Source organism: Nerophis lumbriciformis, linkage group LG18, assembly GCF_033978685.3.
Source record: "Nerophis lumbriciformis linkage group LG18, RoL_Nlum_v2.1, whole genome shotgun sequence".
NCBI classification, from domain to species: Eukaryota; Metazoa; Chordata; class Actinopteri; order Syngnathiformes; family Syngnathidae; genus Nerophis; species Nerophis lumbriciformis.
In genome coordinates, this window is record NC_084565.2 from 13,944,047 (window position 1) to 13,971,623 (window position 27,577).

General features: G+C 39.7%; 1 protein-coding gene across 1 annotated transcript in view; it reads left to right on the plus strand.

Annotated features, from left to right (window-relative positions):
• LOC133617628 (probable flap endonuclease 1 homolog) overlaps window positions 1–27,577 on the plus strand; it is a 32,697-nt gene that overhangs the window by 1,779 nt on the left and 3,341 nt on the right. Inside the window, exons 2-10 of the mRNA XM_061977717.2 lie at window positions 6,103–6,169; window positions 17,379–17,481; window positions 17,606–17,660; window positions 17,736–17,797; window positions 17,887–18,023; window positions 22,682–22,742; window positions 22,827–22,958; window positions 23,026–23,171; window positions 23,250–23,394. Coding sequence (XP_061833701.1) covers window positions 6,103–6,169; window positions 17,379–17,481; window positions 17,606–17,660; window positions 17,736–17,797; window positions 17,887–18,023; window positions 22,682–22,742; window positions 22,827–22,958; window positions 23,026–23,171; window positions 23,250–23,394 — 908 coding nt within the window. The remainder of the gene's footprint in view (window positions 1–6,102; window positions 6,170–17,378; window positions 17,482–17,605; window positions 17,661–17,735; window positions 17,798–17,886; window positions 18,024–22,681; window positions 22,743–22,826; window positions 22,959–23,025; window positions 23,172–23,249; window positions 23,395–27,577) is intronic.

Below are 27,577 nucleotides of genomic sequence, written 5' to 3' on the forward strand. Positions count from 1 at the left end.
CGGTCGTATTGGCATGTGTTGCAATGTTAAGACTTCATCATTGATGTATAAACTATCAGACTGCGTGGTCGGTAGTAGTGGGTTTCAGTAGGCCTTTAACGATTGTATGTAACAAAAGGGAACACAGTAATTTAAATTGCATAATATAATTAATGATTGATTGATTGATTTAAACTTTTATTAGTAGATTGCACAGTTCAGTACGTATTCCGTGCAATTGACCACTAAATGGTAACACCCGAATACGTTTTTCAACTTGTTTAAGTCGGGGTCCATGTTAATCAATTCATGGTATCAATGATCCTGTTATGTTGTCTTGTGTTGGTGTATGAAATATTGTTCACAAATTAGTGGGCTGGTACAATATTTTTTGTGTGCCTTTTTGTTTTAAAGTTGAAGTTAAAAGTACCAATGATTGTCACACACACACACTAGGTGTGGTGAAATGTGTCCTCTGCGTGTCCCCTTGTTCAACCCCTGGGAGGTGAGGGGAGCAGTGGGCAGCAGCAGTGGCCAGGCCCAGGAATAATTTTTGGTGATTTAACCCCCAATTGCAACCCTTGATGCTGAGTGCCAAGCAGGGAGGTAATGGGTCCCATTTTTATAGTCTTTGGTATGACTCGGCCGGGGTTTGAACTCACGACCTACGATCTCAGGGCGGACACTCTAACCAATAGGCCACTGAGTTTTATTCTGATTATTAACACGATTAACACGTTATAGGTAAAATTCACAAAATCAGTCAATGACATACCTGCCAACCCTCCCGGATTTTCCGGGAGACTCTCGAAATTCAGCGCCTCTCCCGAAAACCTCCCGGGACAAATTTTCTCCCTAAAATCTCCCGAAATTCAGGCCGAGCTGGAGGCCACGCCCCCTTCAGCTCCATGCGGACCTGACCTGTTTTCACGTCCGCTTTCCCACAATATAAATAGCGTGCCTGCCCAATCACGTTATAACTGTAGAATGGTCGAGGGCGAGTTCTTGGTTTCTTATGTGGGTTTATTGTTAGGCAGTTTCATTAACGTCCTCCCAGCGCGGTAACAACACACAACAACAGCAGTCACGTTTTTGTCTACCGTAAAGCAGTTCGTCTGCCGTAAACAGCAATGTTGTGACACTCTTAAACAGGGCAATACTGCCATCTATGTCACGGCCCAGACGCACACCAGTGCGCAATCATCTGGGAGCCGCGCTGAGCGCACCTCCAAGCACGCGCGTGTCGCTCATGCTGCTGCGTTCCATCTTCAATCAACACACCCGATGAGAGGGACGACTACTTAAACAACCGCCACCAGAGATCCTTTGCCAGAACGTAGCAATCTGTACATCGTACCCTGCAATTGGACCTGGATAGCCTCCGGGAAGAAGTAGTGGACTACCAAGTGCTTGGCAGTGAAGATCTTCCTCAGGAAGCAAAGATTGTGCCGGTTTTGGGCCATGCTAGGGAGAGATGGAAGATTCCAGACTCTAGTGCATTTGATGAAAGCACTTTTGTGCGTGCCACACAGCAATGCATCATCAGAGAGGGCGTTCAGCATGGTTAGAAAAATAGTGACAGAGAATAGAACAAGGATGGACAATTCAACCCTTAACTCAACAATGAGTAGATGAGTGTTATGTGTGTGTATATGTGTAAATAAATGAACACTGAAATTCAAGTATTTATTTTATTTATATATATATATATATATATATATATATATATATATATATATATATATATATATATATATATATATATATATATATATATATATATATATATATAGCTAGAATTCACTGAAAGTCAAATATTTCATATATATATATATATACACAGGTAAAAGCCAGTAAATTAGAATATTTTGAAAAACTTGATTTATTTCAGTAATTGCATTCAAAAGGTGTAACTTGTACATTATATTTATTCATTGCACACAGACTGATGCATTCAAATGTTTATTTCATTTAATTTTGATGATTTGAAGTGGCAACAAATGAAAATCCAAAATTCCGTGTGTCACAAAATTAGAATATTACTTAATGCTAATACAAAAAAGGGATTTTTAGAAATGTTGGCCAACTGAAAAGTATGAAAATGAAAAATATGAGCATGTACAATACTCAATACTTGGTTGGAGCTCCTTTTGCCTCAATTACTACTACAGGAAACAGAGTGGACCGACACCAGCAGATGACATGGCACCCATGATGGTTTGGGTTGGTTTGGTTTGCATTTCCTTTGGAAATCGAGGTCCCAGAGTCTGGAGGAAGACAGGAGAGGCACAGGATCCACGTTGCCTGAAGTCTAGTGTAAAGTTTCCACCATCAGTGATGGTTTGGGGTGCCATGTCATCTGCTGGTGTCGGTCCACTCTGTTTCCTGAGATCAAGGGTCAACGCAGCCGTCTACCAGCAAGTTTTAGAGCACTTCATGCTTCCTGCTGCTGACCTGCTCTATGGAGATGGAGATTTCAAGTTCCAACAGGACTTGGCGCCTGCACACAGCGCAAAATCTACCCGTGCCTGGTTTACGGACCATGGTATTTCTGTTCTAAATTGGCCCGCCAACTCCCCTGACCTTAGCCCCATAGAAAATCTGTGGGGTATTGTGAAAAGGAAGATGCAGAATGCCAGACCCAAAAACGCAGAAGAGTTGAAGGCCACTATCAGAGCAACCTGGGCTCTCATAACACCTGAGCAGTGCCAGAAACTCATCGACTCCATGCCACGCCGCATTAACGCAGTAATTGAGGCAAAAGGAGCTCCAACCAAGTATTGAGTATTGTACATGCTCATATTTTTCATTTTCATACTTTTCAGTTGGCCAACATTTCTAAAAATCCCTTTTTTGTATTAGCCTTAAGTAATATTCTAATTTTGTGACACACGGAATTTTGGATTTTCATTTGTTGCCACTTCAAATCATCAAAATTAAATGAAATAAACATTTGAATGCATCAGTCTGTGTGCAATGAATAAATATAATGTACAAGTTACACCTTTTGAATGCAATTACTGAAATAAATCAAGTTTTTCAAAATATTCTAATTTACTGGCTTTTACCTGTGTGTATATATATAAGAAATACTTGACACTTGGTGAATTCTAGCTGTAAATATACTCCTCCCCTCTTAACCACGCCCCCAACCACGCCCCGCCCCAACCACGCCCCCTGCCCCACCCCGACCACTTTTTTTGTGTGTCCTGTCCAGCCACTCAGACAAATCATTTTGTTGATGATTAGATGATCTATATCTGCTGTACAGATTTACTTTACAAAAGAGAAGTGTGGGATACTTCTTGTGTTGCCTTATTTGTATTTGACTTTATTAAATGGATTTATATTATTATTTGGCCACACTGGAGCAGGAGGGAATAGAAAGAGAAAAAAAGGAAGACAGAGGGGGAAATTGTGGGGACAAGAGGGCGATAAGACAGAGAGACAACAATAACAACAGAACAGCATCAGCAAATAGGATATGTACAAATATGATAGTGAAAGTGATAGCAGAAAAGCAGTTAGTGAAGTAAATATTAATAACACAGAAATTACAATGAACTTTATTACACTACAAATGGAGCAATACAAATACCAATACAAATAGCACTATTGATAATTAATAATAACAATATTTACCTTTATTATCAACAATACAATTGTTTCAAATTCAACAATACATATATGATAACTTGAATTACAAAAGAAAGCAAATAATTGGAGGGGAAGAAAGAAAAGCGAACTGTATTAACTAGAGATGTCCGATAATATCGGCCTGCCGATATTATCGGCCGATAAATGCGTTAAAATGTAATATCGGAAATTATCGATATCGTTTTTTTTATTATCGGTCTCGTTTTTTAAATTTTTATTAAATCAACATAAAAAAGACAAGATACACTTACAATTAGTGCACCAACCCAAAAAACCTACCTCCCCCATTTACACTCATTCACACAAAAGGGTTGTTTCTTTCTGTTATTAATATTCTGGTTCCTACATTATATATCAATATATATCAATACAGTCTGCAAGGGATACAGTCCGTAAGCACACATGATTGTGCGTGCTGCTGGTCCACTAATAGTACTAACATTTAACAGATAATTTGACTAATTTTCATTAATTACTAGTTTCTATGTAACTGTTTTTATATTGTTTTATCTTCTTTTTTATTCAAGAAAATGTTTTTAATTTATTTATCTTATTTTATTTTATTAATTTAAAAAAAAAGTACCTTATGTTCACCATACCTGGTTGTCCAAACTAGGCATAATAATGTGTTAATTCCACGACTGTATATATCGGTTGATACCGGTATCGGTTGATATCTGTATCGGTAATTAAAGAGTTGGACAATATCGGAATATCGGATATCGGCAAAAAGCCATTATCGGACATCCCTAGTATTAGCCTTATAGATTGTTATAGTAGTAATAGGTTAAGCTTTGTCAGTGTGCCGTGTGTTACCCAGTTTCCCCTAGGGCAGGGGTCGGCAACCTTTACCAGTCAAAGAGCCATTTTGACTAGCTTCACAAATTATAGAAAACAATGGGAGCCGCAAAATTTTTTTGAAATTTTAAATGAAATAACACTGTATACAAAGGTTTTTTTTTGCTTTGTGCTATGTATAAACCAGGGGTCTCAGACACGCTGCCCACACCTTTATATGGAATTTGAAAGCTGGTGCGGCACGTGGGTTTTAATGAATGGCGCTTGTTAGCGTCATTCGTGCCGTTATGGTACAGCATCTAGCACCCACTTCAACCAGCGTGCCTGATCAGCCACTCGTTGCGTGGAGCTTCCGCTTGCTCATATAGGTGACAGCAAGGCATACTTGGTCAACAACCACACAGGTTACACTGACGGTGGCGGTATAAAAACAACTTTAACACTCTTACTAATAATGCGCCACACTGTGAACCCACACCAAACAAGAATGATAAACAAATTTCGGGAGAACATCTGCACCGTAACACAACATAAACACAACAGGACAAATACCCAGAATCCCATGCAGCCCTAACTCTTCCGGGATACATTATACACCCCCTCTACCAAACCCCGCCCACCTCAACCGACGCACAGAGGGGGGGGGGGTTTGGTGGTAGCAGGGGTGTATAATGTAGCCCGGAAGAGTCAGGGCTGTATGGGATTCTGGGTGTTTGTTCTGTTGTGTTTATGTTGTGTTAAGGTGCAGATGTTCTCCCGAAATGTGTTTGTCAATATTGTTTGGTTTTGGTTCAAAGTGTGGCGCATTATTAGTAAGAGTGTTAAAGTTGTTTTATATGGTCACCGTCAGTGTAACCTGTGTGGTTGTTGACCAAGTATGCCTTGCTGTCACTTACGTGTGCAAGCAGAAGATGTATATTGTATAACAAGTGTTGGGCTGGTACGCTGTTATTACAGATTGTAGAGGGCGCCAAATGTACCATCATGGCACGCCCTTATTATAGCTGTAAGGGTGAAACTCGGTGAATATTAATCCCGGGAGTTTTCTGCGAAAGGCACTGAAATCCGGAAGTCTCACGGGAAAATTGGGGGGTTCAGCAAGTAAGCTGCTGAGCCGCATCAGAGTGATCAAAGAGCCGCATGCGGCTCCGGAGCCGCGGGTTGCCGACCCCTGCCCTAGGGGAACAACAATCAAACTTTATTCACATGTAGAAGTGGGCTTGTCCATCCAATATCGATGTTATCAATAAAAGTGTGATTTGATACTAGCCTAATGAATTCCTGGCTGTGCTGCCGAGTATCAGAAAAGGTAGATATTTACGTCTTTAATTATCTTTGTACTTATCGGATTGATACTAAAACTTGTGCACCGTTTTATTTTTTGACACATATCGTCTTTAAAAAGAAAGAAAAATCATTTTTAAAAGAAAGAAAAATACAGATGCAACATTCTTTCAGGCCTAATTTTCAAATAACGAGCTACGTCTGAATGTGAGGACAAGCAGAAGATAAATATATCACCTTTATTGTGAGGTCATGTGTCGGTTGCACTTCTCATGCAGTATTGTCAACACAGTATATTCCTAAATAATATGTGCATTATGTTCCATTCAGCACATTTGAAGGTAGATAACTTCATCTGACATCAACTCCCTTCTCCTCCCACAGGAAAGGTGATTGCTGTGGACACCTCCATTATGATCAACCAGTTCCGCTCAGCCACGCCATCACTGAGGTATCTGGAAGGAGCACTAATCATTACAGATGGCTAGAGTAGTCCAACATTGTACTCAAGTAAGAGTACCAATACTTTAGAGGAGTATGACTCAAGTAAAATAGTCATACAATAAATTACCAGAGTAATAGTAAGTATTCAGTGAAAAAGGTACTCCAGTACTGAGCAACTGGTGAGTGGCTATTTTTTAAAGATACTTCCACTACCACCGTAGTTGGTGTGTGGGTGTGGGTGTGTGTGTGTGTGTGTGTGTGTGTGTTCTGGCAATGCGTACATAATGGGGACATCACTTTGTTTACACAGTCACCTTTAGGGGACCTCTGACGGTATGGGGACAAAAAAACAGGTCCCCTAAAGGGAAACCTTTTTAAATGATAGTCAGATCCATTCTGAAGATGCCGAAGTGATTTTTAAGCTTTAACATTTTCATACAGCATGATTATAAAACATTATTACCTTAAAGTATGATTCACATTCAGAATTTTCCATCCTTCTATATATGGTAGTTGGAGTTGCAGACAACTTCATTACTGCTAAATAGCAGTTTTCAGTCATGTCATAGAAGATGCAGGATTTGCTTTAACATTTAAGTGGTGACACTTCCTATAAGAGGACAGCTCCATCCATCCATCCATTTTCTACCGCTTGTCCCTTTTGGGGTCGCGGGGTGTCGCTGGAGCCTATCTCAGCTACAATGAGGCGGAAGGCGGGGTACACCCTGGACAAGCCGCCACCTCATCACAGGGCCAACACGGATAGACAGACAACTTTCCCACTCAATTCACACACTAGGGCCAATTTAGTGTTGCCAATCAACTTATCCCCAGGTGCATGTCTTTGGAGGTGGGAGGAAGCCGGAGTACCCGGAGGGAACCCACGCAGTCACGGTGAGAACATGCAAACTCCACACAGAAAGATCCCGAGCCCGGGATTGAACTCACGACTACTCAGGATCTTCGTATTGGGAGGCAGATGCACTAACCCCTCTTCCACCGTGCTGCCAAGAGGACAGCTGTAGTGCTGTATTCTGAGGATCATGTCATATTTAACTTGAACTTTTTTTTTTTTAAATGGTCCTCAGTAGTCACGTACAAATTTGTGTGAATTAGGCAAAGTTATTTAAATTTGGTCCCCTTAAACCATATTAACTCTTTTTCCCCAGGGTCCCCAGTAAGAATGATCAGCACATTACTTCATCAATCCAGAGATTTAAAGACGTGTATGAGCTAACTGGGCAGTGGCCTTGAAGGTAGAAAAGCGCTATACAAGTATAACCCATTTACCATTTAATTTGGAGGTAATCCTCCTTTTTCATTGTTCCATTTACTCTCTGTAAAGCACCAGTTCCATTGGCAGCAAAACAGGCCTAGAGCATAATACTACCAATGTCACGTTCAAACACTGAGGACATCTGTTAAACAAGACAAAAGGCAAGGAATCAAACAGAGACAGAATTCAATTTGGACTCAATTGAGGAGAGACATGGCCACTGCACTCTCTGCACAGTCCTGCACCACGCTCTGACGAAGAAGGTTTTCGTCACCTCCTTTATTCAGATGTTCAATGTTCACGCACCAACACATGTCACAGCAGGAATGGTAAGTGTGTAAAAGAGTCATTGTTTTCGGTCGCTTTGAAGCCCAAGAAGAGGATTTCTCGGGCTTGGGCTCTTCCTGGATCCAGCTGGGGCAGGTGTTGGAGGACAATGGATAACCCCTCCGTCTCCTGACCACAGTGACTTCAAGAGGGCAGTGGGTCGTAAACAGCGTTGACCTCGGTCACCAAACAGTTGGAAGAGAGTTTGTGAAATACTTCAGAGAGAGTTCGTTTAACACTTCAAAGAGAGTTCCTCTGGAAGTTGAGCAGATCCTGCCATCTGTCCGTGTTGAAATCACAGTGGCGTTTCACGAGCCTTCTTCCTCTTGTTAGGCCTCGAAAGACAGCATTCATAATACAACGTTTCTTTTGTGATAACTTACAAACAATTATTCCAACAATTCCCTCCTGTTTATCGCAAAAACGTTCCCATAATCTCCTTATCCCTAATAACTTCTTCTTGCAATTTTCAGTTAATGGTTAATTTCCTTAAAGTTATGTTTACACTCAGAATTGAACATACATTTTTCCTCATATTTATGACATTTCTAGAAATAAATCAGGAACACCATCCTGGTAGGTATCCTCGTCTTCAGATTCATCTTCCTTGTCGTCCACCAGGAAGTACATCTGAACAGTTTTATCATCTGCTGGGCTAATCGCTGTGGTAATCAGACGGTTAAACAGAGAACAGACAGGTAATACAACAACATCCACACAACGTCAGTATTGCTGAACACGGCCATAGATACCGGAATTGATGATACCAAAGACTTGTATTTGCCGAAACCGTCCATCCACCCATCCCACATAGATGTATCTATGCCTGAGTGCTCTTTCATTTTACCGTTGAGGGTGCGAAGGCCTTCCAGTGCTTTGGTCAGGCTAACTTCTGCATCGGTGTTGTTTGGTATGAACGTGCAACACTGTTCACCAAATATTGCGCACATGCCCCCTTTTTTGCGTCATACGGTTTTGAAAAGCCATAAGGAAGGTGGCGGTGGCGAGTTGATTAGCGACTGCTTCAAGTCTTGGCCTGTGTAATTTTCCAATCTCTGTACGTTGTAGTGGACGTAGTTTATTCTGTCAACATTCTTGTTAATCGTACACCACCAGTAGACGTATGATTCAAATCCAGCTGCAACTTGATTTACCCATTTATAGTCGTCAGACATACTTCTTTGGACACCCATCAATATAAGTTGGATCTACAACACTTTGCCAGTTTACATCATGTCTAGTTATTTTCCAATGTTCAGATATCAAACTGTTCAGGCGTGTTAACAATTCTTGTACAAATATTGATACTTTTACTATGTGTATGCAGTTATCTGATGATACGCTTCCTAACTGTTGTACAGAGCCTTGCATGTTAATGCAGGTATAATTAGCTTTTTTCACATATTTATCAAATATTGGTTTCTGTTTTGTCTCTTTAGCTACAGGGTCAATTTTGTTTTGCTCATTACTTCAATTCAACTTTTTTTGACTCATCTTGAGTAATTGTCTGGGTTTATACATACAACACAATCAGTTTTTGTAGCCTATCCCACTTGCTCCGCCATAAAGAACAAATTAATTACCAAAACAGGAACCAATTATTATCAAACTTTGACACACCATCAAATGGTATGCTTACAACTTTGTCACAGTGGAATTTTGTAGTGTGTTAGTTAACATGTCCCTTTGATAACACAAATACAATTACAAATATTTGCATAATGCTTTTGCTACTGTCAGCACATCTGCTTTTCCTTTAGGAAATATTTCTACCTACTTTTAAAATGCATCTACTATGACCAGACAATAATGTTTTCCTTCACTCTTATTTAGTTAATTGCATAGATGTTTTATACAAAACATTTTTTATAAGAATTAAACTATAGGAAGTATAGTACTGCTGTATAAGGGTATTCATATCCCTCCTGTTGAGCCATGAGTTCAATCATGGCTCAAAACTGCTACCCACTTATAGAGATTTTTTGGTAAGATTAGTTTATTGTCTGGACATACATAGATGTCTTCTTTGATCAACGTGACTCCGTTTTTTAAATCCATTTATCTTTTTCTTTTGGAGTACTTTGTTGTTGCATGTCTTTTAGTATATCATGCGCTAGTTTGTAGTTTGAAATATGTATTTCCTTTTCTGTTGCTTGTTTTGCTGTTTTGTCAGCAAACACATTTCCTATTGATACTGTGTCTGTTCCTTTGGTGTGTGTCGCACATTTGCATATTGCTATTTTAGCTGGTAGCTGTACTGCTTCTACTAATTTTTCTCTTTTTTTTTTTTTTATCAGTTCTCCAATGTGTTACAGATTTTCCTGTTGACTTTATCATTCCTATATTTTGGCTATCTTTATATATATTGTGACCTTTTGATCTTTCATTACTTTACATGCTTCTATTAGTGCTTCTAGTTCTGCCGCTTGCATTGAGCAATTTGATGGTCATTTGATAGCTTTCAAAATTTTCGTTACTGTAACAATCGCACATTCTGTTCTATTTTTATTTCACAGAATGCTGCTTTAGCTTCTGAATTCCACTCTACAGATGATTTCATTTTTTCATTAATTTACTTAAAGGAGCTACTATTTCAGCATAATTTGGTATCCAACTTCTACAATAATTAGTTAATCCTAGGAACTACCTCATTTGCTTCTTTATTTGTGGTTTTTGTACTTGTAGTACTTTGGTTTTCTATTTTCCACAATAGTGCGTCCATTTTTGTTTAGAGAACATTCTAGATCCTTTACTTCTCTTTTGCATAATTGTACTTTTATTTTGCTTATTTTGTGTCTTTCACTATGTAGATGATTTAATAACGCTAATGTTATTTTTTTCCTCCTAATTCAAATGTTATACATATTACTTTATGTATTTTTTTAAGTAATGTTTTAAACTCACTTAACTGTCTATATGTCACTTAATCTATACTTTTAAACTCTGAATTTACATTCTTCCCATTGTTTATATTTTTTATTTGCAATTACTATTCAATAATATTCAAAGCAAACAGTTGTCTATCGCTAGCTGATAGTTTTCCTGATTGCCATACCTCCTTATTTATTTTATGTTATGTCATTATCTTATCTTAGCTCAACACTCAGATGTATGGTGTTGCAAATGTCTAAAACATAATCTAACTTAAGAACGTTATACTACACTTCAAAGTTAAACCTACTTTAAACTTACATGTAATAAATTCACTTTCACACCTTCCCCACTGCGCCACGCACACACACACACACACACACACACACACGGTGGTGTGTAAGTGCGTGAGTGCACTCTTAAGGGCAAAGGTCAGCAACACTTGAAGAGATTTCTCTTCTTTTTTCTTTTTTCTCTCTTCTTTCCTCAGCTAATAACCATGTAACCCATTTTATCATTTTATCATACTATACATCTCAACTCTTATTATAGTTATTAATCTAGGTTTTTATTTGTTCCATTATTTAATTATACATATATATTTGTATGTATAAAAGCGCTCTTTATATATCCAAACATACATGTATATCTTCAGTTTACCTTTTCTTCATCTCTTATTTCAATACCCCCATTATCTCTCTTTCGCATTAGTTTATTTCATTTTGCATTAATTCTTCTTATTGATTTCTTCCCATTTCTTCATCTATTTTTACTTTTATCTCATTTTAGCACTTTGAGATTTTTCTCCTATTTGCTTTTTCTTTTAACCTATTTTTATTTTTATTTTAACCTCCGGGGTTTTTACACAATTTGTACCTGGAAAGATACACACTTAAACACACACTAACAAACAAACAAACAAAGTTTGCAGCGATCTTACCATCAATGGCATACGCTGACAACATGACTAATTGGTGTCGTCTTTTAACAGTCATGCTGAGTTACTTTGATTGTTATTTTTTTTTTTTTTTTTCAGTACAGTTTCTTGCAAAATGTCCCTCTTTGCCACAACTCCAACACGCAGTAGAGTGTAACCGCTGTTTTTGTTGTGGTCTCCTATTTTGGTTGAAATAGATTGTAGTAGACCATATTAGATCTGCGTTTCTTTGTGTCCCTCTTTCCATTTTGAGAATTTGGAGTAATCCATCGTCTCCTACAGAGCCGAACTTATAATGATTACTTTTGTCTTTGTTGTAAGATAGTGGTTTAATTTATTATTGTGGTACACGTCGCTTCTACTGGAGATGGTTCCCCAGTGGAGGTGTCTTGCCTAGAGCATCCACAATAACCCACTATTTACTTCTCACAACTTTAATATGGAGTGATAGCCTAATGGCGATTACTCCCACACACTCTCACATTCACACCTTTCAGTATATTGATCTACGGAAATTTCAATGTTTCATGACATGAGGACCCCGTCGTCCTCCAGGTTATTGTTTTTTACGGACAAAATTCAGTTTTTATTCTGAATAGACCATTTTAGGTCTGTTGGACTCCGTCGTCCTCAGGATAATGGTTCACGGATATTTCAAATTATTGTGGGCCCCGACACCCCCTAGTATGTTTGTTTATGGATATTACGGATTCCAGTTTTCACGGTTCCGTTTACCTGCAGTATATTGGCCTCTTCAGTTTTTATTTTAATTCAGTTTTTATTTAAAATTTTAATACTCACGGACGTTGGACTCCGACGTCCCTCTAATTATTTGGCCTTTTTAACTGTTAGAGCCTAGGATTTACAGGGTTTGTCTATGCGTCGTAACCCTCAGTCACACGCTCTTTCTTAGTCGTTTCTTTCTTCGTCAATTTAAAACGTACTCACTGCTCTTTGCGTTCCTTCCTCTTGTCCTTGGATTTCCGTCAGTCTTTCAATTCCAGCCCGAAATGAAGAAAAAGCAGTTCCTCAATCAGGATTTGGATGCCATGGTCTTTCTGGTTTCACTCACTCATGCTGGAATCGTCAGACGTGTTGGAATCCGGCTCGAAGGACCAATTAGATGTCACGTTCAAACACTGAGGACATCTGTTAAACAAGACAAAAGGCAAGGAATCAAACAGAGACATAATTCAATTTGGACTCAATTGAGGAGAGACATGGCCACTGCACTCTCTGCACAGTCCTGCACCACGCTCTGACGAAGAAGGTTTTCGTCACCTCCTTTATTCAGATGTTCAATGTTCACGCACCAACACATGTCGGACGGCGTGGCGAAGTTGGTAGAGTGGCTGTGCCAGCAATCGGAGAGTTGCTGGTTACTGGGGTTCAATCCCCACCTTCTACCATCCTAGTCACGTCCGTTGTGTCCTTGGGCAAGACACTTCACCCCTTGCTCCTGATGGCTGCTGGTTAGCGCCTTGCATGGCAGCTCCCGCCATCAGTGTGTGAATGTGTGTGTGAATGGGTGAATGTGGAAATACTGTCAAAGCGCTTTGAGTACCTTGAAGGTAGAAAAGCGCTATACAAGTATAACCCATTTATTTATTTATTTATTTATGTCACAGCAGAAATGGTAAGTGTGTAAAAGAGTCATTGTTTTCGGTCGCTTTGAAGCCCAAGAAGAGGATTTCTCGGGCTTGGGCTCTTCCTGGATCCAGCTGGGGCAGGTGTTGGAGGACAATGGATAACCCCTCCCGTCTCCTGACCACAGTGACTTCAAGAGGGCAGCGGGTCGTAAACAGCGTTGACCTCGGTCACCAAACAGTTGGAAGAGAGTTTGTGAAATACTTCAGAGAGAGTTCGTTTAACACTTCAAAGAGAGTTCCTCTGGAAGTTGAGCAGATCCTGCCATCTGTCCGTGTTGAAATCACAGTGGCGTTTCACGAGCCTTCTTCCTCTTGTTAGGCCTCGAAAGACAGCATTCATAATACAACGTTTCTTTTGTGATAACTTACAAACAATTATTCCAACAACCAACACTTGACGGTGGTGCTTGACGGTAGGCGTGGTGTTCCTGGGATTAAAGGCCTCACCTTTTCTCCTCCAAACATATTGCTGGGTATTGTGGCCAAACAGCTCAATTTTTCTGACCACAGAACTTTGCTCCAGAAGGTCTTATCTTTGTCCGTGTGATGTCAGATGAAACAAAAATTGAGCTGTTTGGCCACAATACCCAGCAATATGTTTGGAGGAGAAAAGGTGAGGCCTTTAATCCCAGGAACACCATTCCTTTCGTCAAGCATGGTGGTGGTAGTATTATGCTCTGAGCCTGTTTTGCTGCCCATGGAACTGGTGCTTTACAGAGAGTAAATGGGACAAAGAAAAAGGAGGATTACCTCCAAATTCTTCAGGACAACCTAAAATCATCAGCCTGGAGTCTTGGGCGCAGTTGGGTGTTCCAACAGGACAATGATCCCAAACACACGTCAAAAGTGGTAAAATAATTGCTAAATCAGGCTAGAATTAAGTTTTTAGAATGGCCTGACTTAAATGGGTGGACAATGCTGAAGAAACAAGTCCATGTCAGAAAAGCAACAAATCTAACAGTACCAGAAGCTTGCCAGAAGCTTGTGGATGGCTACCAAAAGCGCCTTATTGCAGTGAAACTTGCCAAGGGACATGTAACCAAATATTAACATTGCTGTATGTATACTTTTTGACACAGCAGATTTGGTCACATTTTCAGTAGACCCATAATACATTCATAAAAGAACCAAACTTCATGAATGTTTTTTGTGACAAACAAGTATGTGCTCCAATCACTCTATCACAAAAAAAAAAAGAGTTGTAGAAATGATTGGAAACTCAAGACCGCCATGAAATTATGTTCTTTACACGTGTATGTAAACTTTTGACCACGACTGTATGTATGTATGTTCAAGGTTCAAGGTTCAACTTTATTGTCCCCGTGGGGAAATTTGTCTTGGGCACAGTGCATCATTGCTTTCTTAACATACACAAGCACAGACACAACCACAACCAGACAACTATCATTTAAACATCAGAACATGGAGATTGATAGACATAGGTGGCACTTTGAGCTCATGGATAAAGTGCTGTGTGCTAAAGTGCTTAGTTCTAAAGTGCTATGTGCTAAAGTGCTATGTGCTAAAAAAGTGCTAACCTATGTATTAACATTCTATTGCACATTGTTGGTCAGCTTAATGGAGGCTGGGACAAATGATAATTTAAGGCGGTTAGATTTGCATAGTGGGACCCGGAGTCTTCTCCCTGATGGCAGGGTTCCATATTCAGGGAAGAGTGGGTGTTGTGAGTTGGAAATAATTTTCTTAGCTTTTTTCCTAACTGCCTGCTCATAGATGCTCTGTATAGGCTCATATTCTTTCCTCCCTACGATTTTCATTGCCGTTTTATGCATGCTGGCCAGTTTGCTTTTTAGCATAACGGTTAGGTTGCCAAACCATGAGGTGATCCCGTATCTAATGATGCTCTCTACAATGGCACGGTAGAAAATCATCATGATGTGGCTGCTTACGCCGAACAATCTTAATCTTCGCAAAAAATATAGCTTCTGTTGCAGTCTATTGCACAGTTTGTCAATATGTGTCTTCCAGCAGAGAATATTATCAATATGAACCCCTAAATATTTATATGAGGATACCTGGGTGATTTCCTGATTTTTGATGACCACTGGCTCATGGTCAGTCACTTTCCTCGGATCCAAAACCATTTCCTGTGTCTTGGTCACATTTAGAATAAGATGGTTGGTATCACACCACCTAATAAATAGGTCTATCTTGTCTTGGTACACAGAGGGGTCCGTATCCTTGTGGAGAAGGCTTAGGAGCACGGTATCGTCCGCAAATTTCACCATATAATTGTTAGGGTGCACAGTCCTACAATCATTGGTGTACAATGTAAACAGTGTTGGTGATACAATGCAACCCTGTGGGACGCCTGTGTTGCAGTGTTTGGTGTCTGACAGTGTTCTGTTGACCTTCACTTGCTGTGTTCTGTTTGTTAAAAAAGAGTGGAACCATTTGATCAAAGTGGAGTTTACACCCATGTCTTTGAGCTTCTCCAAGAGTATGTGAATTTGCACTGTATTAAAAGCTGAGCTGAAATCAACAAATAAAATTCTAGCATAAGCTTTTGTGTTCTCAAGGTGCTTGGAGATAAAGTGCAAGGTGCAAAGGATTGCATCATCAGTACTGCATTCCTGCTTGTACGCAAACTGGTACACATCTAAATTTGGCTTGACATCCTTCATGAGCAGTGACACAACAAATTTTTCAAAACATTTCATAACAATCGAAGTGAGAGCTACGGGACGAAAGTCGTTGTTTACTGTGACACCGGGCTTTTTAGGCACTGGAGTTATAATTGACTTCTTCCACAGAGCTGGAACAGTGTGAGTGTTAAGTGACTGTTGGAATATTGGACACCATGCTGTAGTTAGTTCCTCTGCACAGCTTTTGAGCAAAAAATCTGGGAGGCCGTCAGGGCCTGCGGCCTTGCCCGTACGTACTCTACTAAAGAGACGGCGGATGCTGGTCGGGTCGACTTCCAGGCAGCAGGTGTCATCAGTGTCTGGCAGGGACTGCAAAACACTGTCACACTCCTGAGAGAAGTTTTGACGGTCGAATCTCAAATAAAAGTCATTTAGCTCATTTGATTTTTGCTGCTCATCCAGGGTGATGATTTGTTTCTTTGCAGGGTTCATATTAGTGACTGATTTCATTGTGTCCCAAAGTTTTTTTTGTATTTGACATTTGGAGATTATGTTCCATTGTTTGCCTTGTTTGCAATGTATGTATGTATGTAAGAATGTGTGTGTGTGTGTGTGTCATACTTGCCAACCTTGAGACCTCCAATTTCGGGAGGTGTGGGGGTGTGTGTGTGGGGGGGCGTGGTTAAGAGGGGAGGAGTATATTGACAGCTAGAATTCACCAAGTCAAGTATTTCATTTTATATATATATATATATATATATATATATATATATATATATATATATATATATATATATATATATATATATCTACATCCTGAAAATATGCAAACAAAACTGTGTTTAGATAATTGATACTTCAAACTTGCATAAATAAATATTAAGGAATATAACATAACTTGGCTTCTGAGAGCTTCAAAATGTAATGAATAAAATGTTAAAGTTGTTGATAAACAAGCAATTATTTTAATAATTAAATATGGTCATTTTAAATGAATTATTATGATAATTTAAAATTAATTATTTCAAATATGTTTATTTTAATGTATAATTCTATGGCTGAGTGTAATAAGGAGTCAGAAAAAATACAAATAAAAATATAATTAATTTTGATGTTTTTAGCAAAATATAGTAAACAATTTTATTTTATTTTTTTAAATTAATATATATATTTATTTTTAGGTAAGATAAACATAATAATACAATTTATCTCTAGTCTGGATGATTTAGTTCTTGTCACCCTATTGTCCTCCCGTCATGAAAAAAGACTGTCCTCACTCAGGTCCGCATGGAGCTGTAGGGGGCGTGGCCTCCAGCTCCGGCTGAAAATCGGGAGATTTTCGGGAGAATATTTGTCCCGGGAGGTTTTCGGGAGAGGCGCTGAATTTTGGGAGTCTCCCGGAAAATTTGGGAGGGTTGGCAAGTATGGTGTGTGTGTGTGTGTGTTGTATATATAATGTGTATATGGGGACCCCTGCATTATATAGTGTAATAGATTGTATGGATAGCTCCACAGCATGTCTGTGATGTGTGTTCATAACGTCTCTGCAGCCCGCTGACTGGTCTCTTCTTTCGCACGCTCACTTTCCTGGAATACGACATAAAGCCTGTGTTTGTGTTTGACGGAAAGCCTCCCGGAGAGAAGCTAGCTGCTGTGAGTTACACACCGAAAGTGAACTTTCAAGATGAAAAACTGGATTTCGTTCAACGTGAGGGAATACAATGCATCTGTACCAAGTGTCCATATCTGAAGGCAACTGTTTTTATTCTGTCTGCAGCTTCAAAAACGAGCCGAAACTGCAGCTTGGCATTCACCTAACTACACAGGCACAGGTACAAAAGTCAGTATATAAACATAATATAGCTTGAGAGTATCATCTTCTGAAGTTTGCATGTTTGTCCTACTAGCATCACTCCAAACAATTAACGCTTTCCACCTCCTGAAGCTTCTGGGCGTACCCGTGATCCAAGTATAACCTTCAGAATAATGACATTTCTTTCTTTTCTTCACCGTACACTGTCACTCAGTGCAAAGTTCTTCTTCACATGTGTGTTTCAGGCTCCAGGAGACGCTGAGGCCTGTTGCGCATGGATGGTGAGACAAGGGACTGCAGAGGCTGTGGCATCCGAGGACATGGACACTCTACCATTCGGAGCACATGTTCTGCTCCGCCAGCTGAACGCTAAGAAAGACAGGTAAGGATTGTGTTTTAGCATCATTTCTTCAAGCTACTGTTTGCTACAATGTAGACCAGGGGTCGGCAACCTTTACCAGTCAAAGAGCCATTTTGACCAGTTTCACAAATTATAGAAAACAATGGGAGCCGCAAAATTTTTTTTACATTTTAAATGAAATAACACTGCATACAAAGTTTTTTTTTTGCTTTGTGCTATGTATAACCAGGGGTCTCAGACACGCTGCCCACACCTTTATGTGGAATTTGAAAGCTGGCGCGGCACGCGGATTTTAAATGAATGGCGCTTGTAAGTGTCATGCGTGCCGTGACGGTACAGCATATAGCACCCACTACAGCCAGCGTGCCTGATCAGCCACACGTTATATGGGGCTTCCACTTGCTCACGTAGGTAACAGCAAGGCATACTTGGTCAACAACCACACAGGTCACACTGACGGTGGCGGTATAAAAAAAACAAAACTTTAACACTCTTACTAATAATGCGCCACACTGTGAACCCACACCAAACAAGAATAACAAACAAATTTCGGGAGAACATCTGCACCGTAACACAACATAAACACAACAGGACAAATACCCAGAATCCCTTGCAGCCCTAACTCTTCCGGGATACATTATACCCCGCCCACCTCAACCGACGCACAGAGAGGGGGGGGGTTGATGTGTGAGGGAGCAGGGTTGGGGTGGGGGCGGGGTTTGGTGGTAGCAGGGGTGTATAATGTAGCCCGGAAGAGTCAGGGCTGCATGGGATTCTGGGTGTTTGTTCTGTTGTGTTTGTGTTAAGGTTCAGATGTTCTCCCGAAATGTGTTTGTCATTCTTGTTTGGTTTTGGTTCAAAGTGTGGCGCATTATTAGTAAGAGTGTTAAAGTTGTTTTATATGACCACCGTCAGTGTAACCTGTGTGGCTGTTGACCAAGTATGCCTTGCTGTCACGTACATGTGTAAGCAGAAGATGTATATTGTATAACAAGTATTGGGGTGGCACGCTGTTAATACAGATTGTAGAGGGCGCCAAATGTTGAACCATCATGGCACACCCTTATTATAGCCGCAAGGGTGATAATCGGTGAATATTAATCCGGGGAGTTTTCTGCGAGAGGCACTGAAATCCGGAAGTCTCACGGGAAAATTGGGGGGTTCAGCAAGTAAGCTGCTGAGCCGCATCAGAGTGATCAAAGAGCCGCATGCGACTCCGGAGCCGCGGGTTGCCGACCCCTGATGTAGACCAACATGACAGTCATTTGTTGCGAGGCAGAACTTGTGCCCCTCTTTTTTGGGCAACTTGAGACAAGGCCTCCTGTGCCCTAAACACAGAAAAGAAGGACACAGAGAATCGAAAGTCAAAACAAAACAGGCATACAAAAAAGTCAACTCAAAAATTACACACAAAAAAAGCAATAAAATGATTTTTACTAGAAACCACTCCAATACAAAGATGTCGTGTGATGGAGACAATATACAGTGGAATGCCTCTATTTGCCTTCTTTTCAGTTTGTGAACCTTTACATGGCGCCAAACGAACGCTTAATGTATTTATTCATTCATTCATTCATTTTGTGTGTCACTGGAAGCCCAATTGGGATACCATTTTGATGACATCACTAGGGATGATGTTTGATAAGAAATTATCGAGTTCGAGCCTATTATCGAATCCTCTTATCGAACCGATTCCTTATCGATTCTCTTATCGAGACCAGATAGGTTGTTGTATATGGAAAAAAACACACAATATTTGGTTTAACAAAAGCTCACTTTTATTATATAAGAAAAAAAAAAATCTAATAAATAAATAAATATTGACTGTTACCCCCCTAAAAAAATAAAATAAAATAAATAAATATTGACTGTTGTTACCCAAAGTATATTAAGTGGGATTTTTCAGAAAAACAAATATATACAGTAACACAAAAACAACCTGTCTCTGTGATCACTATAGGTGTATAAATAATAATATAGTGTTAAATAAAATCAGTCCCTTGGGCACAAAACTGAAAATAATACAGCTCTCCAAAAAGTGCACTTCTGCTGCTATTTGACATAACTGTTTGTTATGATGCTTTGACATTGTTGCACTTTATTTCTTTATTGAAAGAAAATTCTATGAAGAGAAAAGTTGTTTGCAAATGTGGTTACAATGCTAAAAAATGAAAAGTTAAAGCTAAAAAAAGAAACACACTTTATTGAGTTAACTATTTCTTTATAGGGGGGAAGATGTGATGTTATGAGCTAGGGCAGTGGTTCTCAACCTTTTTTCAGTGATGTACCCCCTGTGAACATTTTTTTAACTCAGGTACCCCCTAATCAGAGCAAAGCATTTTTGGTTGAAAAAAGAGATAAAGAAGTAAAATACAGCACTATGTCATCAGTTTCTGATTTATTAAATTGTATAACAGTGCAAAATATTGCTCATTTGTAGTGGTCTTTCTTGAACTATTTGGAAAAAAAGATATAAAAATAACAAAAACATTTGTTGAAAAATAAACAAGTGATTCAATTATAAATAAAGATTTTTACACATAGAAGTAATCATCAACTTAAAGTGCCCTCTTTGGGGATTGTAATAGAGATCCATCTGGATCCAAACATTTCTTCACAAAAAAATAAATCTTTAACATCAATATTTATGGAACATGTACACAAAAAATCTAGCTGTCAACACTGAATATCGCATTGTTCTTTTCACAGTTCTTTTTGACAGACATTTTAGTGAGGCATGGGGGAAACTCTGGGTTTATGGTAATTAATGGAATAGCCTACTTGATTTGATGTTCAGTTTATGAACTTACATTCATATTTTGTTGAAATATTATTCAATAAAGATATTTATAAAGGATTTTTGAATTGTTGATATTTTTAGAATATTAAAAAAAATAAATCTCACGTACCCCTTGGCATACCTTCAAGTACCCCCAGGAGTACGCGTACCCCCATTTGAGAACCACTGAGCTAGGGAATATAACAACTACACAACCCAGCATGCAACGGGAGTGACAAGCATGCGCGGTAGCCCCGAAAAGTGTTGTTGCATGTCGTCACGCCGGCAGCTAAGAATGAGGTTATGAGCACGCTGTGAAAGTAAACGTCAAGAACTCAGCCAACACGCCTCGTCTGCATTATTTATAATTAGACAGACAACACATATACAGTGTGATTTTGTTTTGTTTACAAGGAAAGAAAAACAAAAGTTCAAAAAGGGAGATATAAGTTGTATATATATATGTATGTGCTGCGGTTGCTTTAAGAACGTTGCGACAGCTGCCGTAAAGGAGGTGCGTTGCTAGCCTGGTTGCTATGTTTCCGGTTGGTCGTAAAAGTGTTTGTCATGTGTTTGTACCCTGCTCAAATCTCTCAGTAAAGTTATTCATTGGATTATACCTTTTGTTTTGAACTTTATTACACCTTGGAGTTCTTTTTACGGTCCATTGTTTTTCCTGCTTTCCATATCTGCGTGTAATGACTGAGCTACGTGACGTCATTACTTATGATGTCCCACGGGGCATTTCTGGTCGGGACAGGATTCGTTCCCAGGGATTCGAATAAAGAACCAACTCTTTTTCTTTACTATAGTAGTCTTGATAACGGGTACCGGTTCTCTAAAAGGGATTCGAGTCCGAGGACTCGGTTCTTTTCTTATCGAACAACCGGGAAAACCGGTTTCGAGTATCATCCCTAGACATCACTTCCTGTAATTGCGGGCACGGCCATATTTTTTTTTTATGTGTTTATATATATAAATACATTTATAGTGTCTTCAAAGTGTGCAGTTTTTTACTGAAATACATACTTTTGACAAGACGAGAACAATTATTCACTGATTCTTATAGATATATAATACATATATATTTTATCTTAACAACTAGTGTTAAAATAAAAAAATAGAGCTGTCAAGTGATCAATTTCAAAAATCAGATTAATCACACTCTTGATTACTCTGATAAAATTAAATTATTTAAATTAAATAAATAATCACAAGTTATTAATTGTTTGCATAAATAAAATGTGCTGAAGAGAATACTCTAATATTTGGATACAAATGCAATATGGTAGTCAGAATGTCACGCAGGGACATTTTTTAAATGCTTTACTGAAGTGCAAGTCATCCATCCATCCATCCATTTTCTACCGCTTATTCCCTTCGGGGTCGCGGGGGCGCTGGAGCCTATCTCAGCTACAATCGGTCATTGATTTGCTCAAAACTTGGTGACTAAGTATAGTAAGAATTAAATGCACATTTTGAAAGTATTTGCTAAACTATAGTAAACTGCACAGTTTATTAAATAATGTAATAAAGACATCCATAAACAACTTTACATAGTGCATCATTTACATCTGCATTTACTCTTCCTTAGTTAAACTAGTTGTTTAAACAAACTTATTTACCTGGTTTGATTTGAAGGGCACAGAGCACATAGCTCTATCTATCATCACACTGGTGTGTGACGTCATTACTGTTTGTCAAAACAAACAGTGTGATTAATCTTCATTCGTTTATGATAATGTGGTATTTTCTATTAATCACATGCGTTAACATTGACAACCCTAATAAAAACTAATAACTGTGTGGAGGTTTAGTAGGGGCATGTAAAAAAACGATCTTCCAGAACAGTCCTTTGTATTCACCAGGGTCATATGTGTTGTGCTTTTCTTATTTCCAGTGATATTGTGGAATATTCTTTACCAAAGCTGTTGGAGGTCCTCCAGCTGAACCACGCAGAAGTAAGATAAGCACAAACAGTCATTGATGACATCATCATCTGATTAAGTATTTCTATTGGACCCCTTTTGGCTTGCCCCCCCTAGTTTGTTGACCTGTGTATCTTGCTGGGATGCGACTACTGTGACAAGATAGCTGGTTTTGGTCCCAAGAGGGCGCTGTCGCTGATCCAGAAACACCGCACTATCGAAAATGTTGTCTTGCACATGAACAGAGAGGTACAAGACCATCATCTGTGGTTTTGTTGTGTGATGTCCTCATAAGACTTTGATGTCTGCACCACAGACCCATCTAGTGCCATATAACTGGAGATACAAGGAGGCACGGAGGGTGTTTTTGGAAACGTCACAATCAGAACTGCCCGAGCTGACGTGGACGGAGCCGGACGAAGACGCCTTGGTTGAGTTCCTGCACCGCAGCACCTACGTCAAGTACACGTAGCGCCAATACTAGCCGAGCACTGACAGGGACAAGGATGCATGAAGTAATTCATGTTGGTACCTTTTTAGGGAGAGCAGAGTCCGTCATCGCATGGAGAAGTTCCGAGAGGCGCGGGAGAGCAAGCGAAAGACGAGAGAAAAGCAGAAAGCCGCTGGACAAGGCAGGCAGACCCGTATGGAGGATTTTTTCAGAGTTCTTAGAAAGAGAGAGCAGGTAAACATTGGTCAAACTTACTAGTTCTTCTCATTTGTCATTGGATAAACAAAACATCAAAATATTCCCAAAAGTAGGACCTTTTGTCAAAATGATAAAACAGTCCATATGTACAGTATGTGTGTATGTATTGACAGGGGGTGGGCATAACTCAGGGGTGTCAAACTCAAATACAGAGTGGGCCAAAATTTAAAACTGCGGGCCAAGGTTGAACAAATTAACCTTTTAATAGGGACCCAAACAAGTTTTGCATTGAATATTGAACACACAAGGCTTATATAACTTTATAGTGACATGCAAAATCGAGTTTCAAATAATAATAATAATAATTAAAAAATATCAATGGCATATCAAACACAATTTAAATAAAAATTGAATGCCTCTTTTCTATGCCTTCTGAGATAAATATCAACATTAACTTTTTCCACAGGCTAATAAATTTGAAAATAAAATAACAATGAATAAACCAACCATTCAGGACTTTAAACTGCTCAGTTTGCAACACACTGATCTAATCTGATGTGCCCAAGCCAGATACCTGCCATCTTTTCTTGGATGCTAGTTCATTAATGTCGGGGCTCAGGCTTTGAGCTGAGGCAACCTTCATTATCCAACGAAGGTGTTCATCAGTCATTATATCTTGTAGTCCACCCGGACCACAGTCTTGGGGGCGTGCCTTAAAAGTCCTCTACGAGCTGTCGTCACGTCCGCTTTTCATCCATTCTAACAACGTGCCGGCCCAGTCACAAGATATGTGCGGCTTCTGTACGCACACACGCGTGAATGCAACGCATACTTGATCAACAGCGATACAGGTTACACTGAGGGTGGCCGTATAAACAACTTTAACACTGTTAGAAATATACGCCACACTGTGAATCCACACCAAACAAGAATGACAAACACATTTCGGGAGAACATCCGACACAACAGAACAAATACCAAGAACCCCTTGCAGCACTAACTCTTCCGGGACGCTACAAAATACACCCCCCGCTACCACCAAACCCCCCGCCCCCCCACACACGCCTTGTAGCATCCCGGAAGCCGCACATATTATGTGACTGGGCCAGCACTCGTTGGACTGGATGAAAAGCGGACGTGACGATTTCCGGGACGGGCACTGAAATTTGGGAGTCTCCCGGGAGGTTTGGCAAGTATTAGAATTAGCGGTGAATGTGGTGTTACCACGGCACCGCCTCTGTATATAATCGGCGGGCCAGCTCTAGTGTTAATTTGATATTGCCTCAAGGGCCAAGCGGGCCAAATTTGGCCCGCGGGCCAGAGTTTGACACCCATGGCATAACTAATTATAATACAGTCCATATGTATGTGTGTATGTATTGACTAGGAGTGGGCATAGTTAATGATAATACATACATATTTATGTGTGTATGTATTGACAAGGGGTGGGCATAACTAATGATAAATTAGTCCATATGTATGTGTGTATGTATTGACCATGGGTGGGCATAACTCAAGTGTCGGGATCATTTTTGGCTTAGAGAGCCATGAAAGCCAAACATTTTAAAATGTATTTCTGTGAGAGCCATATAATATTTTTTAACACTGAATACAACTAAATGTGTGTATTTTTAAGTAAGACCAACATTTTTAGAGTATAATAACTCTTATTATTTTTAATAACATTGTTATTCTGAAGCTAACCAATAATAAATAAAATACTTATTACCATAAATGCGACTTCTTGAACAAGTGCGGTAGAAAACGGATGGATATATTAAAATGCATGAGAATGTTTTATATTTTGAACGTTATTTTTAACACTGTGATTACCAGCTGAATTATTCATTACTTATCGTGTTAAGCAATGTCAGCTAAGATTTATCTGAGAGCCGGATGCCGTCATCAAAAGAGCCACATCTGGCTCTAGAGCCAAAGGTTCCCTACCCCTTGCATAACTAATGATTGTGCATGCAAAGAAGAGCATGCAGTCACCAATGGGAAGTGGAGCTACATCCCCACAGACCTCCACCAGGGAGCAGTATTGTGCTTGATACAACACCAGCATCGAAGCTGGAGTTAAGAACATCCATCCATTCATTTTCTACCGCTTGTCCCTTTCATTCACAAAAAAACACCCCCTATAATAGCAATGTTAAATCATTAGCTGATAATAATACCATGGGCTCTATGATGATTTTAACCTTCATTTAAAACACTTTCTTGAGGTCTATCTAAATCAGTGTTTCTTAACCATAGGGCTGGGGGAACATTTAATATATATATATATACAGGTACAAGCCAGTAAATTAGAATATTTTGAAAAACTTGATTTATTTCAGTAATTGCATTCAAAAGGTGTAACTTGTACATTATATTTATTCATTGCACACAGACTGATGCATTCAAATGTTTATTTCATTTAATTTTGATGATTTGAAGTGGCAACAAATGAAAATCCAAAATTCCGTGTGTCACAAAATTAGAATATTACTTAAGGCTAATACAAAAAATTGATTTTTAGAAATGTTGGCCAACTGAAAAGTATGAAAATGAAAAATATGAGCATGTACAATACTCAATACTTGGTTGGAGCTCCTTTTGCCTCAATTACTGCGTTAATGCGGCGTGGCATGGAGTCGATGAGTTTCTGGCACTGCTCAGGTGTTATGAGAGCCCAGGTTGCTCTGATAGTGGCCTTCAACTCTTCTGCGTTTTTGGGTCTGGCATTCTGCATCTTCCTTTTCACAATACCCCACAGATTTTCTATGGGGCTAAGGTCAGGGGAGTTGGCGGGCCAATTTAGAACAGAAATAGCATGGTCCGTAAACCAGGCACGGGTAGATTTTGCGCTGTGTGCAGGCGCCAAGTCCTGTTGGAACTTGAAATCTCCATCTCCATAGAGCAGGTCAGCAGCAGGAAGCATGAAGTGCTCTAAAACTTGCTGGTAGACTGCTGCGTTGACCCTGGATCTCAGGAAACAGAGTGGACCGACACCAGCAGATGACATGGCACCCCAAACCATCACTGATGGTGGAAACTTTACACTAGACTTCAGGCAACGTGGATCCTGTGCCTCTCCTGTCTTCCTCCAGACTCTGGGACCTCGATTTCCAAAGGAAATGCAAAATTTGCATGGTTGGGTGATGGTTTGGGGTGCCATGTCATCTGCTGGTGTCGGTCCACTCTGTTTCCTGAGATCCAGGGTCAACGCAGCCGTCTACCAGCAAGTTTTAGAGCACTTCATGCTTCCTGCTGCTGACCTGCTCTATGGAGATGGAGATTTCAAGTTCCAACAGGACTTGGCGCCTGCACACAGCGCAAAATCTACCCGTGCCTGGTTTACGGACCATGGTATTTCTGTTCTAAATTGGCCCGCCAACTCCCCTGACCTTAGCCCCATAGAAAATCTGTGGGGTATTGTGAAAAGGAAGATGCAGAATGCCAGACCCAAAAACGCAGAAGAGTTGAAGGCCACTATCAGAGCAACCTGGGCTCTCATAACACCTGAGCAGTGCCAGAAACTCATCGACTCCATGCCATGCCGCATTAACGCAGTAATTGAGGCAAAAGGAGCTCCAACCAAGTATTGAGTATTGTACATGCTCATATTTTTCATTTTCATACTTTTCAGTTGGCCAACATTTCTAAAAATCCCTTTTTTGAATTAGCCTTAAGTAATATTCTAATTTTGTGACACACGGAATTTTGGATTTTCATTTGTTGCCACTTCAAATCATCAAAATTAAATGAAATAAACATTTGAATGCATCAGTCTGTGTGCAATGAATAAATATAATGTACAAGTTACACCTTTTGAATGCAATTACTGAAATAAATCAAGTTTTTCAAAATATTCTAATTTACTGGCTTTTACCTGTGTGTGTGCGTGTGTGTGTGTGTGTGTGTGTGTGTGTGTGTACACATACCGTATTTTCCGCACTATAAGCCGCCCCGGGTTATTAGCCGCTCCTTCAATGAATGGCATATTTCAAAACTTTGTCCACCTATAAGCCGCCCCGGACTATAAGCCGCGCCTACGCTGCGCTAAAGGGAATGTCAAAAAAACGGTCAGATAGGTCAGTCAAACTTTAATAATATATTAAAAACCAGCGTTCTAACAACTCTGTCCCAAAATGTACGCAAATGTGCAATCACAAACATAGTAAAATTCAAAATAGTGCAGAGCAATAGCAACATAATGTTGCTCGAACGTTAA